This window comes from Arachis ipaensis, chromosome B06, assembly GCF_000816755.2.
Source record: "Arachis ipaensis cultivar K30076 chromosome B06, Araip1.1, whole genome shotgun sequence".
Classification (NCBI taxonomy): Eukaryota; Viridiplantae; Streptophyta; class Magnoliopsida; order Fabales; family Fabaceae; genus Arachis; species Arachis ipaensis.
This window is the reverse complement of record NC_029790.2, coordinates 128,284,125-128,298,304: the sequence shown is the minus strand read 5'-3', so window position 1 is coordinate 128,298,304 and position 14,180 is coordinate 128,284,125. Positions and strand designations below refer to the sequence as shown.

General features: G+C 34.4%; 2 protein-coding genes across 9 annotated transcripts; one reads left to right on the top strand and one right to left on the bottom strand.

Annotated features, from left to right (window-relative positions):
* On the top strand, positions 6,158-9,667 carry LOC107605178 (pentatricopeptide repeat-containing protein At5g25630). Of its 8 annotated transcripts, none has more exons than XM_021105097.1 (5): positions 6,158-6,285; positions 6,523-6,736; positions 6,878-6,988; positions 7,155-8,066; positions 8,599-9,667. In XM_021105097.1, the coding sequence occupies exons 2-5, from the start codon at positions 6,626-6,628 to the stop codon at positions 9,490-9,492; spliced, it is 2,028 nt and encodes a 675-aa protein (XP_020960756.1). In that variant the 5' UTR covers positions 6,158-6,285; positions 6,523-6,625; the 3' UTR covers positions 9,493-9,667. The 8 variants fall into 8 exon arrangements, with proteins under 8 accessions (XP_020960756.1, XP_016162442.1, XP_020960760.1 ...); XM_021105101.1 differs by having other exon boundaries at positions 6,180-6,285; positions 6,552-6,736; XM_021105099.1 differs by having other exon boundaries at positions 6,280-6,435.
* LOC107605180 (rhomboid-like protein 11, chloroplastic) lies at positions 10,058-12,485 on the bottom strand. Its single transcript, XM_016306963.2, has 7 exons — positions 12,144-12,485; positions 11,913-12,037; positions 11,410-11,495; positions 11,212-11,252; positions 10,966-11,132; positions 10,807-10,869; positions 10,058-10,496 (listed from the first exon to the last, which is right to left on the bottom strand). The coding sequence occupies exons 1-7, from the start codon at positions 12,358-12,360 to the stop codon at positions 10,335-10,337; spliced, it is 861 nt and encodes a 286-aa protein (XP_016162449.1). The 5' UTR covers positions 12,361-12,485; the 3' UTR covers positions 10,058-10,334.

The following is a 14,180-nucleotide window of genomic DNA, read 5'->3' as shown; positions in this document are numbered from 1 at the left end:
CTCTATAGAAATTAATTTTTTTATTAACAAATATTAAAGAATTTTTTCTACTATAAAATAAAAAAAATTATTTTTTGAAAAAATTATCTCAACTTTAATTTTTGGGATACAATTTTTTTTTTTTTTTGTATTTGAAGCAAATTCGTCGTACCCTCGCAAACCTCATTACTTTGGTAAGGTTCGCCATACCACAACGAACTCTAAGTTCTAAGTTATTTATAGAGTTCGCCGTAATCTTGGCGAACTTCACATTGAGTTCACCCAAATATAAAAGCCACGGGAGGACCACTTCATTTTTCACGTTTTTATTTCTTTTCAACTCTCTTTATTCTCATCCTTCCTTCTCTTGTCAAGATTATTTCTTTAGAAATTGTTGAAGTCTGTGGTCTCTTCATTTGCTAGTTTTAAATAATTCTGTTGTTTTATTTTCTTTTTTAATTCGATTTGTTGTTATATTTCTTATGTTTCATGTTTTCATTTCACCTTTTTACTCTATTTGCTCTCATCCTCTCTTATTTTATCAAGGTCATTTCTTTGGACATCGTTAAAATTATTTATTTCTTTAGTTCGTCAGTTTCAGATAATTCTATTGTTATGTTTATCTTTTTTGTTTGATTTGTTATTATTTATTATTTGAATATGTTTCTTTAGCAAGTTAATTAGATTAAGTTATTAGTTATGTTAATTAATTTGATTAGCGGATGATACATTTAGTTTCATAACTTTATATGTGTTGTTAGTTTAATATATGTAAAACTATCATGTGGTTATGAATAGATGTTAAGTTAGAAAAAAATATTTTGATTATTATTTCATTTGAACTAATTAGGATTAATTTTGGTAATTCCATTTTTCTGGTTTCTCTTTCATTTGATTATTGCCAAATGTGATTAGTAATTTAATAGAATTAATTTTAACATAAGTTATTTTATTTAGATAATTGTTTACATCCAATTGATTATGTTATTTACATTTATTTTGAACATGTCTGATAAAAATTTAATTAATTTAAAATTATTTTATTTTAATTTATTTTATTAGAGTGTAGTTTTATGGAGTAAAAATTACTAGAGTACCAGGATACTCTTTATAGACTGGATCATGACTATATTGAAGGTAGACTTGACCGAGTGGTATACATTATAACTCATGTTTTTTAGGTTGTGTTTGTTTTTGAGGACATGACAGGATAAGACAAGACACAAAGGACAAAGACATAAAATTTTATGTTCTTGTATTCTGTTTAGTAATAAATTAGAACAAATTATGAAAATTCAATTTATTATTTTTTTATTCAAAAATTTTGAGAAAAATATAATAATAAAAAATATAATTATGAAAAATTAACAAGAATAATGAAAGAAAAAATAAAAATTAAATTGTGTTCCTTATTAGTGTTTCTGTGTCTTTTTTATCAGGATGGACACTAATTCAGTGTCTCTAGACACAATGTCTTTGTTCATGTCTCATCTGTCAAACATAATTTTGTGTCTCTGTGTTTTTGTTTTAATGTCTTGTCTCTGTAAAGAAACGCGGCCTTATTTATGTGAAATTGAATTTGTGTTATTACTTGTTGAGTCTTTTTTATTTTGCTTATTTATTTTATTTAGTAGGCGTCTCAGGTCTTGCGTATTAGAAGAAATTTATTAGGATATCCGTCCGAGCATATTAGGCCACATCTTAGACGAGTAGGATTCGAGCATGTTGCCTACATGGTAGAGTGGGAGCATGACTGGCCATTGCTCTCAGCGTTGATCGATAGATGGCGACTCGAATTTCATACGTTTCACCTGTCATGTGGGGAGATGACTATCACCTTGTATGACATGGCTTATCAGTTGGGACTCGTTATTAATGGAGATCCAGTCAGTGGCTGAATCGGCGGGTTTGAGCAATTCTACCAGGGAACGTCCATTGAAGACCTGTGTCAGCAGCTATTGGGTGTTGTTCTGGGCCCTGATAATAGACAGTCACAGACCAAGTGGACTGTCAAGTTAACTTGGTTTTAGAATACTGTTTGCGGGGAGTTGGAGGAGCACTCGACGGAGGAGCGCCTATTGCATTATACCAAATGATATATTATGCAGATGATCAGGGGCATTCTATTTCTGGATGCCTCTGACTCTCAGGTGCACCGTGCACATTAGGTGAACGTGGTCCTCGACCAATCAAACTGGTAAACATTTATAGTATTAACGTGTTTCGAGTTGAACTATATGGCTTTTATCAACATCTGTGAGAATTCAACGCTAACTTAAAGCTGTGCCTGGACCTTTGAACCCTTTCACGCAAAAAATTTACCCAAATGGAAGTAGGTTGACTTAACAAGAGCTGTGATGGGCAGATTACGAAAATCCTTCATGACAACGTTGATACATTCTGAGATGTTTATTGTTATGTGCCTAAATCAGCGACCTTCATTTGCATATTATGTCCACTGTGAATGAGGCATTTCTTCAAGTCAGTTTGTAATTGCGATATTCTCGCCCCTCAGACGACCAAAATAATGAACAAACTCTTGGTGCGACTTTAAATATGCTACATTAATAAGAACCTTATTCAAGTCCTTGTTTTTGAAGTGAGTCATGGAGTTGGCAGCAATATGTTGTGTACAAAACACCTGAAAGGCATGTGGCGGTTTCCATACATTTTTATGTGTTCAATGCAGCATCAATCGATTTGTGCCTGTTTGAAATCACTAACACGTCTGGTTGGGGTGTAACATGCTGCCTCAGATACGAAAGAAAAAATGACCAAATCTCTTTCGTCTCACTCTTGACAACTGCAAATGCAATAGGCAATATGTTTGAATTACCATCTTGAGCAATAGCCATCAATAACAAGCCTCTGTATTTACCATTCAAGTGAGTGCCATCAATCGAAATAAGTGATTTGCAATGCTTAAAGGTCTCAACATATGGAAAAAAACGTCCAGAACACCCAATGAAATATGCCAGTATCAGCTGAAGCAGGCCAAGGTTGTGTTATAAGATGAACCCAAATACATAAATAACCCTAGATGTTATAATACAAGAGGACTGACTACCTTAAGAATACATAACTAAAGACAATATAATGAATCTTATCAGGTAAGGACATCTACATAGCGAATAATCAACGAGAAAGCTTGATGTATGACTCCTCTCAGTCTTTGTATATCCTACCAATGATTCTCTGCTTTGCAAGTCAAACCTTTCACCTCCTTACACAACCCTTATGCTGATGGTTGGATCTGCTTTAACCCTCGTGCTGAGCAGTCACCTTCGAATCCAACCTTCGATGGTCTTGGCCCACCAATGTTTGCATGCAAGTGTGAGGACCATTGTATCTCCTCACCTCCCATTTTTTCTGCTTTTGACGATAAGATATGTGTATGTTTCATCCACAACTGGACCCAAACTGGGTACACTGTACAACATATTTTAGCTGGTCACTCTCTAGTATTTTATACTCCACAGCTTTCTTGATGCTATATGTCTTAACGGCCAACATGACTTCCGCCTTGTTTTCAAACTCTTGTCCAATCTCAAACTCACTGACAGAATCCTTTTTTGGACCTCCATGACTAAATAAACAATCTAAAGTCATTGCCTCGAGATTTAAAGAGGAAAAGTGATCCGACCAGTCGTATGGTCGAGAAATAATAAGCTGTGTCAGCGCGATTTGTATGTCACTGTAGTAGTTGATCTCTTCCTCCTCCTCCTCACCCACATCAAAAATTTTCGTTGATTCAGCCTCAACGTCTTCACTGTCATTGGGATTAACTTGATGGGGATCCATCATCGGGCCCCTAATTGCAGAACCCTCATGACTTTCAATATCAAGATTACATCATGCCTTCGTTAGAGTGTTCAACATTTAACTCCTCTTGACTACCTTCAGGTGGCATATTTAGGTCAATTATCGTCCTTCTAATATTTCTTCCGACTGCTCTACTTAAAAGGCTATCATCAACAGTATTCGCAGATGATCCTCGTCCACTTAACTCAACTAAGAAAACAAATAATTTCAACAGATGAACATTTGTCCCCGGTTGTGCCACACCCTTATAAGATGTATATCTTTGTCATCACGTAACTGATACCTAAACAGAAAACATAAAATATGCTAAAAAACTAAACTCTAATAAAAATAACAAAAAAAAAAAACAATTACAACATCTATGATATACCTTTTGTAAAACAAAATATTATTCCGAAGGATATCTCTGGTAATTTTTTCACTCTTTTCATGTGTTGTTGGCTAATGAAATACAATATTAAATTTTTTAACGCTGTCAAAGTATGCAATCACTGGTTGAGCAGGCCTAAATACGATAGAACTTTTTTCATCATACACTATTTCACCATCATAATGAATAGATAATAATGAAATTTCAGACATTGTAAAGAGTAAATTAAAAAGGAGAACAATATCAAAAAGAAGAATGAGCTATTAGTATTGAATTTCATCTCAAGAAGCATGGATATTTATGGAGAAATTGAATAGAAGTCCGTTCGGGATACGACAAAATCTATAAATAACTTAAAGTTTATTATAACTTCAAATGCTAAAAAAAATTGTATTCCAAAAATTAAAGTTAAACTATTTTTTTTTGAAAAATAAAGGCTTTTTATTTATAGTAAAAAAAAATCTAAAATTATAATTTGGATAGCCACCTTTTTTTTAAAGAGGCTTCGGCCCTTGGCAAGAATTGCACAGAATTTGGTGTGGGTTTTACAAAAAAATTTCTGTTTTTTTTTGTCTCCATTTTCAAAAGATTTTACTTTTATTTTTCTTTTTAGTGGATAATAAAAATATGGGATAAATACTGTTTTACTTTTTAAGGTTTAGGATCAAAATCAAAATCGTCTTTAATCTTATTTTAGTTTTAAAATCGTTCTTAATATTTTATTTGATATTAAAATTATCCTTTTAATTTTAAATAAATTTTTTTTCTAAATGATAAAAATACCCTTTTTTTCACCATTTCACTTTTTTTGTTCTTCTTCCATTAACAAAACTCAAAACTTCAAATCCTTAAATACAATTAACAAAATCCAATTACAAGAATTAAAAATATCCAAATCCATCTCCAATTACAAAAACCAAAAATCTATAAATTTAATTATAAAAAACAATCAAATACAAGAACAAGAAAAAAAAATTAGAGAGAAACAAAAAATCCAAAAAGAAAAACAACAATTCAAAAATCCAAAAATAAAAGCAAGAACAAAACTAACAATAAAAATTAGAGAATTAGGAATTGTGATGAATAACATCAAAATTTTTAAATTTAACAACAAATTCAAATTTTCTTTTAAACAAAAAAAATGAAACTATATCTTATAAAAAGCATGGAGGTCACCGCTGCTGCTCTTGGAAGTTGCCGCGTCGTCTAAGTGGAGGTCGCTGTTGGCCGCTGCTGCACTTGGAGGTCGCCGCGCCGTCGGGGTGGAGGTCGTCGAGGTGAAAAAGTGTGTGTGGCGATTGTGTGTGAAGAAGAAAAAGAAGAGGAGGAGAAGAACGAGGTGTATGAAGAAGAAGAAGAAGAGAAATATGATCTGTGTATTCTTGCGGTGGAGCGAAGAAGATAGGATTTGGAGTTAGAGAGGAAAGAGAATAGGGTTAGTAGAATAAACATAAAATGGTCAAATAGAACAATTTTAATATTAAATAAAATATTAGGGACAGATTTTAAATTCAAAATAAGGTTAGGGATGATTTTGATTTTGATTTTGATCTAAATTTTAGGGATCAAATCAATACTTATCCATAAGGCTATGTTTGTTTGAAGAGAAAATGCAAGGAAAGAAAAAAAAAAGAAAGAAAAGAGGAAAGAAAATGATTATTTTTCATTGTTTGATTGTGAAGAGAAATTAGAGAGAAAAAAAAAGGGATGGAAAAAACTGGTGGAATCCACCGATTTTTTTTTTCTCTCCAATATTAAAAAGAAAATGGAGAAAAAACTTATTTTCTTTCACTACTTTCAATATTATCTCTTCACTTTTTTTAATATATTTTATAATATAAGAGTAAGATTGTCTTTTTATAATATTTTTTTCTTATTTTCTTTTCATCCAAACACATCTAAAAAAAATAAAAATTCACTCAATTTTTTTTCTTTCTTTTCTTTTTTTTCTTTTTTTTTTCTATTTCTTACCTTCTAACTAACCTAAGAATATCTTCTTTGATTTTCTTTCCATTGGATGGCATAACCCCACCTGTACTTTCAACTCTGCTACACCACTCACATAAACCACACTAATCTCTAATTTCGTGCCACTCTGCCTGCACATTCAGCAGGTAATAAAATCCAATATCCATTCTTTATTTTTTATCGTTCTTTTTTTCTCATCTTCTGTATTGCGGTTTTAAACTTCATTTCAACTCTTCCTGTTTGTTAAAGAACCTTCTTAATGCGGAATGAGAAAGAGAGAGAGAGAGTAATTGATTGTAAGTTTCTTGAGAGAAAAAAAAGATATTCAGATTTCTTGCAATCTAATTTGACGTTCGATTTCTCAAATTTTATGAATTTTTCAGTTATGATCTTCTCTGAATTGAAATCGTAGGAGTGGCAACGGTTCTTGTTCTATATTGAAGTGATTCGAAATTCACATTGAGGAACAGCATTTAGAGGAGAATAATGAAGAAACCTGAAAACGATGATACAGTTTCTGCAACTGGCAGAAGAAATGATAATCAATCTGCAAATTCCAACATGAAGAAAGGATCGTTTCAATCAAACAGCGTCAAGGTATTAAGCTTAATTATGCAAATTGATTATCTTGAAGTGCTGCCATTTTAGTGCTTTTTGGAGTTTTGATTCATGTTGTGTTGTGGCTTAGTTGGATCTATATCAAAGAACCTTCAATATATATGGTTGATTGAGCCTTAGGTATGGAAAAATTTGGTGTCCGGAGAGGCATGCCAACTGAAGAGGATACCGATGGTTCCGACGAAGAAAATAGTTGCCTATCATTGCAAGATTCACATTTTAATTTCTAAGGTGTAACACTAGTTTTCTTTATAGATGGTGATTCTTTCTTGCTTTTGGAGATGTTTACTTGCTAGTAAGGATTTATGTTCTTATCGCTCAAAATCTAGTTTACATCCACTTCATAAGAAGCTATTACTGATCAAAATTGATTATCTTTTGGCATGTAATATGGTAGGGGAATCGTTCTGATGGCAAGACTCAAATGAATAACATTGTTAAGATTTTAAATTCCAGCAGCCAACCCAGCTGCGCGTTCTGCATTGATAAAAGAAGTTGCCGTGTGGTACGCTCGAAAACAAAGGTAATGAATTTTCTGATAGAGAGAGGAAAATCTCAGGAAGCTATTCCCATGTTTGAAAATCTGATTGTAGAAGGGCACCAACCATCTCTAGTAACGTACACAACCCTTTTAAATGCCTTGACCAATCAAAAGTGCTTCAAGCCTATACATTCTATCGTCTCACAAGTGGAAGCAAAACACATGAAGCCCGACCCGGTATTTTATAATGCACTTATAAATGCATTTGCTGAATCCGGTAACATGGATGATGCCATGAAAACTGTCCAAAAGATGAAAGAGAGTGGACTAAGACCAACCACTAGCACTTATAACACATTGATAAAAGGGTATGGTATTATAGGTAAGCCTGATGAATCGACGAAGTTGCTAGATCTGATGTTGGAAGATGCAAGGTTGAAACCAAATCTCAACACATATAACATGCTTATCAGAGCAAGGTGTAAGCTGGAGAATATATCAGAGGCCTGGAATGTGATAAATAAGATGACTTGTTCGGGAATGCAACCAGATGTTGTTACTTTCAATACTATAGCAACAGCTTATGCTAACACAGGACAGACTGCTCAGGCCGAAGCGATGATTTTAGAGATGCAGAGGTATGGTTTGGAACCAAACGAGAGAACTTGCACAATCATCATAACCGGATACTGTAGAGAAGGCAAAGTAAAGGAAGCTCTTAGGATTATGTATAAGATGAAGGATCTGGGCCTGCAGCCAAATCTTATTGAATTCAACTCCCTGATTAATGGCTTTGCGGGTGTGATGGATAGAGATGGTGTTGATGAGGTACGTTTGAACTTGTGGTTGTGGTCTGAAATTTCTTTCTTGACGAAAAATTGCTTTGAACCTGTCTATGATAAATGATACTGTAGACACATTCCGTATAGAACCAACTTGCATACTCTCTTGATTTTATAATAAAAATAATATAGAGTAAAGCAAGAAGTTATGTTAGAAGACAATTAGCAATTGGCAATGATGTTTAAGTTAAGCAATTGGGCGGGGTGGATCAAAGTTCTACATAAGGGAAAGATGAAACAACCTCTATAAGTTATTTTCTTTGTGCTGTGTACATCCAAGTTATTTTCTTCTAAAGAGAAATTAACAATTTGGATGTATTGGGCATCTGTATCTGAAACATTTTGTTCTGAATCAGTTGTTTGCCTTTAAGCAATTAAGACGTCTAACTAACTAATTCAGTTAACGAGGGAAGAATAATGAAGCTCTCACTTTTATTTTGCTTGGCATGGTGGATTGACTCTTAATTTCTTATACATATGCGTTCATCTTGTAACACATTCTGAATATCCATTGACAGGTTTTAAAGTTGATGGAGGAATTTCATGTTCGGCCAGATGTGGTTACATATAGTACAGTAATGAATGTATGGAGCCAAGCTGGATTCTTAGAGAAATGCAAACAAGTTTACGATGACATGTTGAAATCTGGTATAAAACCAGATATACATGCTTATAGTATTCTTGCTAAAGCTTATGTTCGAGCGCAAGAAGCAGGAAAGGCAGAAGAACTGCTGAATGCGATGGTCGAATCAGGCATCCAACCAAATGTTGTTTTGTTAACAACTATCATAAGTGGATGGTGCAGTTCTAAAAGAATGGACAATGCTGTCAGAGTCTTTGACAAGATGCGTGAGTTCGGTATTTCGCCAAATCTTAAGACCTTTGAGACGCTTATCTCAGGGTATGCTGAAGCAAAACAGCCATGGAATGCAGAAGGAATGCTCCAAATAATGGAAGATTTTCACATTCCACCCAAGAAATCCACAATCATGCTTGTTGCCGATGCTTGGCGAATGGCTGGATTAAGAGAAGAGGAAAATAGGTTGCTAAGTACCATAAAAAGACTGAAAACCAAGAAGATGCCGAATTCGACAGAGGAAGATGACAATATACCAGTTGAAAGCTTGGATAAAATTTACGAAAAGCCATTTACTAGTGTTCCCTTCTGTGGTCTCTTACAGATCCCATCTATAGGTTTCAATGATCATAAAGCTTCGGCTTTCGCGACTAGAAGGAACCGAAGGCTTCTTAGAGATGGTGAATTGGAGACTTCACTTCTCACAGCAAGGTTTAAGCGTCATTCTCAAATGTATAGATTGGGAGAAGGATTTTCCATCATGTGCCAAAAGCAGTTTCAATGTCAACATGGTACATACCAACTTGCAAATTCATGTACAGCAGTATTCTACTAAAAGAATTGGTGAGGTTCAGGGTGAACATTTTTTCTTTTTTTTCTTCCTTTTTTTTTTTAAATTTTCAATGTAATTACATTCTTACGCTCACGCAGCAAAAGTTGTGTTGTTAAACAAACTACCTCATCACAATTGCTTGTTTTTCATTCTTCAACTTTAATTCTTTAGGTTCTACTATAGTCAATTGCATTTGATTCTCCCTTATCCAATATTAAGTGTGTGAGAGAGAGAGGAATGGGTACTGAGCAAAGATTTTCACACTACTTTTTTTTATAGCTTTTATTACACAATGTAATGAAAATGGAATACGGAGAAAAATTTTGCTACAGAAAATGAACATGTTTTGTTTTTTAAAAATACAATTTTCTTTTCTTAACCTAGGAAAAGAAATGCCCCTATCAACAATTGTGAATTACTAAAAAGAATGTAAAAATGCAATGTTCAAGTTTTTGGCTCATTAGAATAACACACGGATGGATCAACATTTCATTTTATGTATGTAAGGGCGTTCGAATAAAGTATTCGTCAATTTCAAGGAATTTAAATTAGAATGAAATTCAATTAATTAGTTCACCTCAATTCACTTTATTTTTATTTCATTTCGATAAAATAATTATGTTATGTTCCTTCATTTACAGCATTTCCGTTTGGATAATGATCTTATATTTTCTCCTAGGGCAGCTAGCACTAGACAACACCTTTACAATTAATACATTCCTGTTACATAGATGATAAATATCCAACAGCCACAGAAGTAGTAAACAAAACCTAGACTCTGACTTGAAATATTAGCTGAGCAAAGTCACATTTGTAGTTTGGCCAGTTTTGTTGTGCAAAGTATATTATGGTTCTGAGGGATCAGCAGGGACTTTGCTTAGGAGCCAAACCAAGAGAACACCAACAAGAGCACCAGAAAGATGAGCAATATGATTGACATTCTGCAATGCGTAGCCTCCGCGAAAGGTTCCTGATAATGAAGTTGAAGCTTGGGCTGCTTCCATCACCTAAAACAGTCACAGATAACAGATCTATACTCAAACATGGATTAATTCATTAGGGAGAAATCTATGAGATACAACTTTTATCTTTTCAAAAAATTAATATTCAAATGATCATTAAAGAACATGGAGGATATCATAGTACACTGGAAGCATCTCTACAAATTATGATAATGGACACACATAGCCTCATGCAATAATTACTTGAATTGTATGTTCACTATATTGACATTTTGAGAGGACGAAAACAGTCTAAATCGATAACGATTTGCAGTTATTTTACACAATAAGAGGGGGAAAATATGTCCATGCTCACCTTCTCTATAACAAACTGACCCAAAATTAGAACTTCAAGGATCTTCCTCCAATCCCAGGACATCTACATCCAGATATAAGTTATAATAAATGTAAGAACATGGAAGGATGATTAGAGACTAACAAATGAACAAATAAATTGGAACACAATTCCAGGTACCTTTACGAGGACGCTGATAGTAAACAACCCGAAAACAGCACCAGAAGCTCCAACAGAAACTGTATTTCTTGGTAAAACCAACCATGAAACAAGGTTTGCTCCAACACCAGTAAGAATGTAAGAAAGCCACAAAGCAAAGTTCCCTTCCTCTTCTTCAACAAGTTTTCCTGTTGCAAGAACAATAAGATGAAAACTGCTCAAGCAATCTTACAATTCACTTGATCAAAAGAAGAAAATCCACCTTACCGAAAATGTACAAGAAGAAAAGGTTGCTAGAAAGATGCTTCCTGGAAGAGTTAAAAACAGTAGTAAGATTGTAAAATGAGGTAAATGACAAAGTAACACATCAGAATACAAAAAAAAAAAAAATACTTTATCCTATGAAAATTTAACTACAAACAATTTTTGTCTTAAAAAGAAAAAAAGAAATTAGAGAGGACTGACCAATTAGCATGGCAAAATGTTGCTGTGACAAATTGGTACCAAGCAGGCCAGTTGTGGTACAGGTACAGAGATTTGATGCCATTAACCTAGTTGAGATCATTCATATTAAACAATAGAAACTAATACAAATTATGAAAGATGATATCAGCAACTGCATACATGCTTTCATTAACTTATTGAAGGATTATACTTATATATAATAATGAGATGGCTACATATCTGGTGTGCTACAAGGGAAAACTATAGTGCCCATTTTTTTACAGGGACAAAATTGGGAGTTAACTAAAACATAACTTTACACCTTGATCTAACAATGCCGAACTCAGCATTCTGGACAAATCTAATTATAAGTTGAATCTGAATTCATGAATTCCACTCTTTTTTTTTTCAAAATAATTCCTCCAAAAAGTAAACTTTTCTACTTAATTCTATCAAATTTAAAGTACTTTTCCTATAAGAGTATAAGTTAAACCAAACAGAAACTAAGACAAAACGAGGCAGACCTGAAAGAAATGGTCAGCAACGAATATGCCAATGTTGAGTAGTATGATCCAGAATATTCCATTGACTCGCTTCTCGGGTTTCTTGATTCGCTCCGGTTTCCCAATCTCAAGCTGCGAAATCATGTCTAGAAGAACAGAGTATATTTCAAGTTTTAAAAAATGTTGCAGCACAAGTGTTTGAGAAAATGCCCCAAAGGGAAGTTGAGAGTAAAACAACAAGAAAGGGTATACCTGATTTTTGCGTGGTGCATGGTGTCCGAAAACGGGAAGGGAGGATGTGAGTGAGAGTAGGAGGGTGGGAAGGAGAGAGACGAAGAGGTGTGAGAGTGAGAGAGGGTTTGGCGTTGAAGGCGGGAAAGGGAGGGAGAGAGAAGAAGGATGGGGTGTGTGTGAATCTGCATGAGTGTAACTTCAAAGGCTCAAGTGCAGTTGCAAAGGCCTGAGACATTTGCTTTTCTGCTCTGCTTGCGCTTTCAAATCAAACTTGTTTTCTGCGCTTAACAAAATTAACAAAGCGGTTTATAATTGTTCTTTCCACTAGGATAGCTATTGATTTTTTGAGACAATACGGTACAACCAACCAGATGCAGTCAACTAATAAATTTGTTTTTTAGAAATTTTGTTTGAGAGGATATAAATTCAAATTATTACGAAAAATATGTAAATTTTAAATTAAAAAAATATTTGATACTAAATAATAATAAATATATAAAATTATTGTAAAATTATTTAAAAAAAAAGAGGAAGAGAAAAGACGGAGTAAGAGGGAGATAAGCCTCAATGTAGTCCCTGAAGTTGCACTCGAGTCTCAAAGTAGTTCCTGAACTTAAAAGTTCCTCAAAGTCATCCCCGAACTTGCACTCCGGGACTCAAAGTTGTCCTTCCGGCAATTTATGGACAGGTGGCGCAATCGGAAAGCTTAGCTAGCAGCGTCGTTGACACGTGTGACTCACAACGGCTAGCTGATGTGGCAGAGTAAAGTCTTCCGACTCAATTTGGTCCCTCAGGTGAAGTTAAAACCCTAATCCCCAAATTTGAAGGCCACATTGTTCACTCTGCTCTCTTCTCGTCGGTGCTGTGTTCTTCTCTTCTCCCTTTCTGAAACCCGTCGGTTATGGCTAGCACGAGCAATGCAGCTAGGAGCTCGAACAACCCACGATCATTTGGAAGCATCATGAGGAGAATGAACAGAAACAGAGAAGCTCGTTTGTCAGAATGGTGTGCATGCAGGTCGAGACCAGTGCTGCGGTGGTCAGGGACGGATTCTAATCCAGGGAGACCGTTCCTGGGTTGCCCAAACTACAATGTAAGTATTGTTGTTGTTGATTGCTGTATTTATGGATATAAATTTTGCTGATTGAATTTTCTTTGATGTGCAGACAGTGGGTAAGAAATGGTGTGGATTATTTTTGTGGGTTGATAAAGTTTTGGAAAATGACATGCCATGTGATGATAGAACAAGACATTCAGTTGATGATGAGGAATGGAAGATGAAGATGGCTTGAAAATTTGGTAAATTAGAAGCTGAAATTAGGGTTATAAAAATGGGGAGAATTTTGATGTTTGTGTTCATGCTGCTGATTGTAATTGGTATTCTTGTATTAAAGCTGGATAGACAGGAGGGTCAACTGTATCTAGCAAAAAATAAATGATATGCATGTTATATGCATTCCTTGTTCATGTAGTTGTTCCTATCCTTTTGTTTGAAAGAAATGGAAATTAAGGTGTTTGATTATATGCATACTTCTTTTCCTGGACTTCTTTTCAATGAAATATAAATGGACAGCACTTGAACTAGTCTTAAATTTGTAACAGAGGATAATATATAAACAAAAGGCTGAGAAAACTTAATTGAATAAAATCATAATTCATAATTCATATTCATATTGGTGATGTTTGATTCAAAAAAGGCATTATAGAGCCAAAACACCAGCAAAATAGATACAAAAAAATAGCCTGCTTTTTCTAAAATCCCCAACACTGGGACAATGTTTTAGGCATTGTAAATAACATCAGCAAAATAGATACAAAAAGACAGCCTGCTTTCCCTAAACATAATCATCCTAATCTTCATTTTTTGTGTCTGGGTGCCTTGAATCCAAGATTCAGCACAAACTTCATGAAATTTGCAAGCCTTGTAGCAGTTCCCTGTGTTGCACCTTGCATAGGGTTAGGTGGGGGGATTCCTTGATGTATGACAACTTCCTAGTGGGGTAGCAGCAGGTGGGGTGGTTACTGGTGGATTGCTACTTCCTGAAGCTGATTTTT

What these genes read in the sequence shown, in the direction of transcription:
- LOC107605178 (XM_021105097.1), top strand. Translation starts at nt 6,626, where the DNA reads ATGAAGAAACCTGAAAACGATGATACAGTTTCTGCAACTGGCAGAAGA. An exon ending in TTCAATCAAACAGCGTCAAG is followed by an intron (nt 6,737 to 6,877) that starts GTATTAAGCTTA and finishes ATTGAGCCTTAG; the next exon opens with GTATGGAAAAATTTGGTGTC. An exon ending in TTCACATTTTAATTTCTAAG is followed by an intron (nt 6,989 to 7,154) that starts GTGTAACACTAG and finishes GTAATATGGTAG; the next exon opens with GGGAATCGTTCTGATGGCAA.
- LOC107605180 (XM_016306963.2), bottom strand. Translation starts at nt 12,360, where the DNA reads ATGTCTCAGGCCTTTGCAACTGCACTTGAGCCTTTGAAGTTACACTCA. An exon ending in ATGCACCACGCAAAAATCAG is followed by an intron (nt 12,038 to 12,143) that starts GTATACCCTTTC and finishes CTGTTCTTCTAG; the next exon opens with ACATGATTTCGCAGCTTGAG. An exon ending in CTATCAGCGTCCTCGTAAAG is followed by an intron (nt 10,870 to 10,965) that starts GTACCTGGAATT and finishes ATCTGGATGTAG; the next exon opens with ATGTCCTGGGATTGGAGGAA.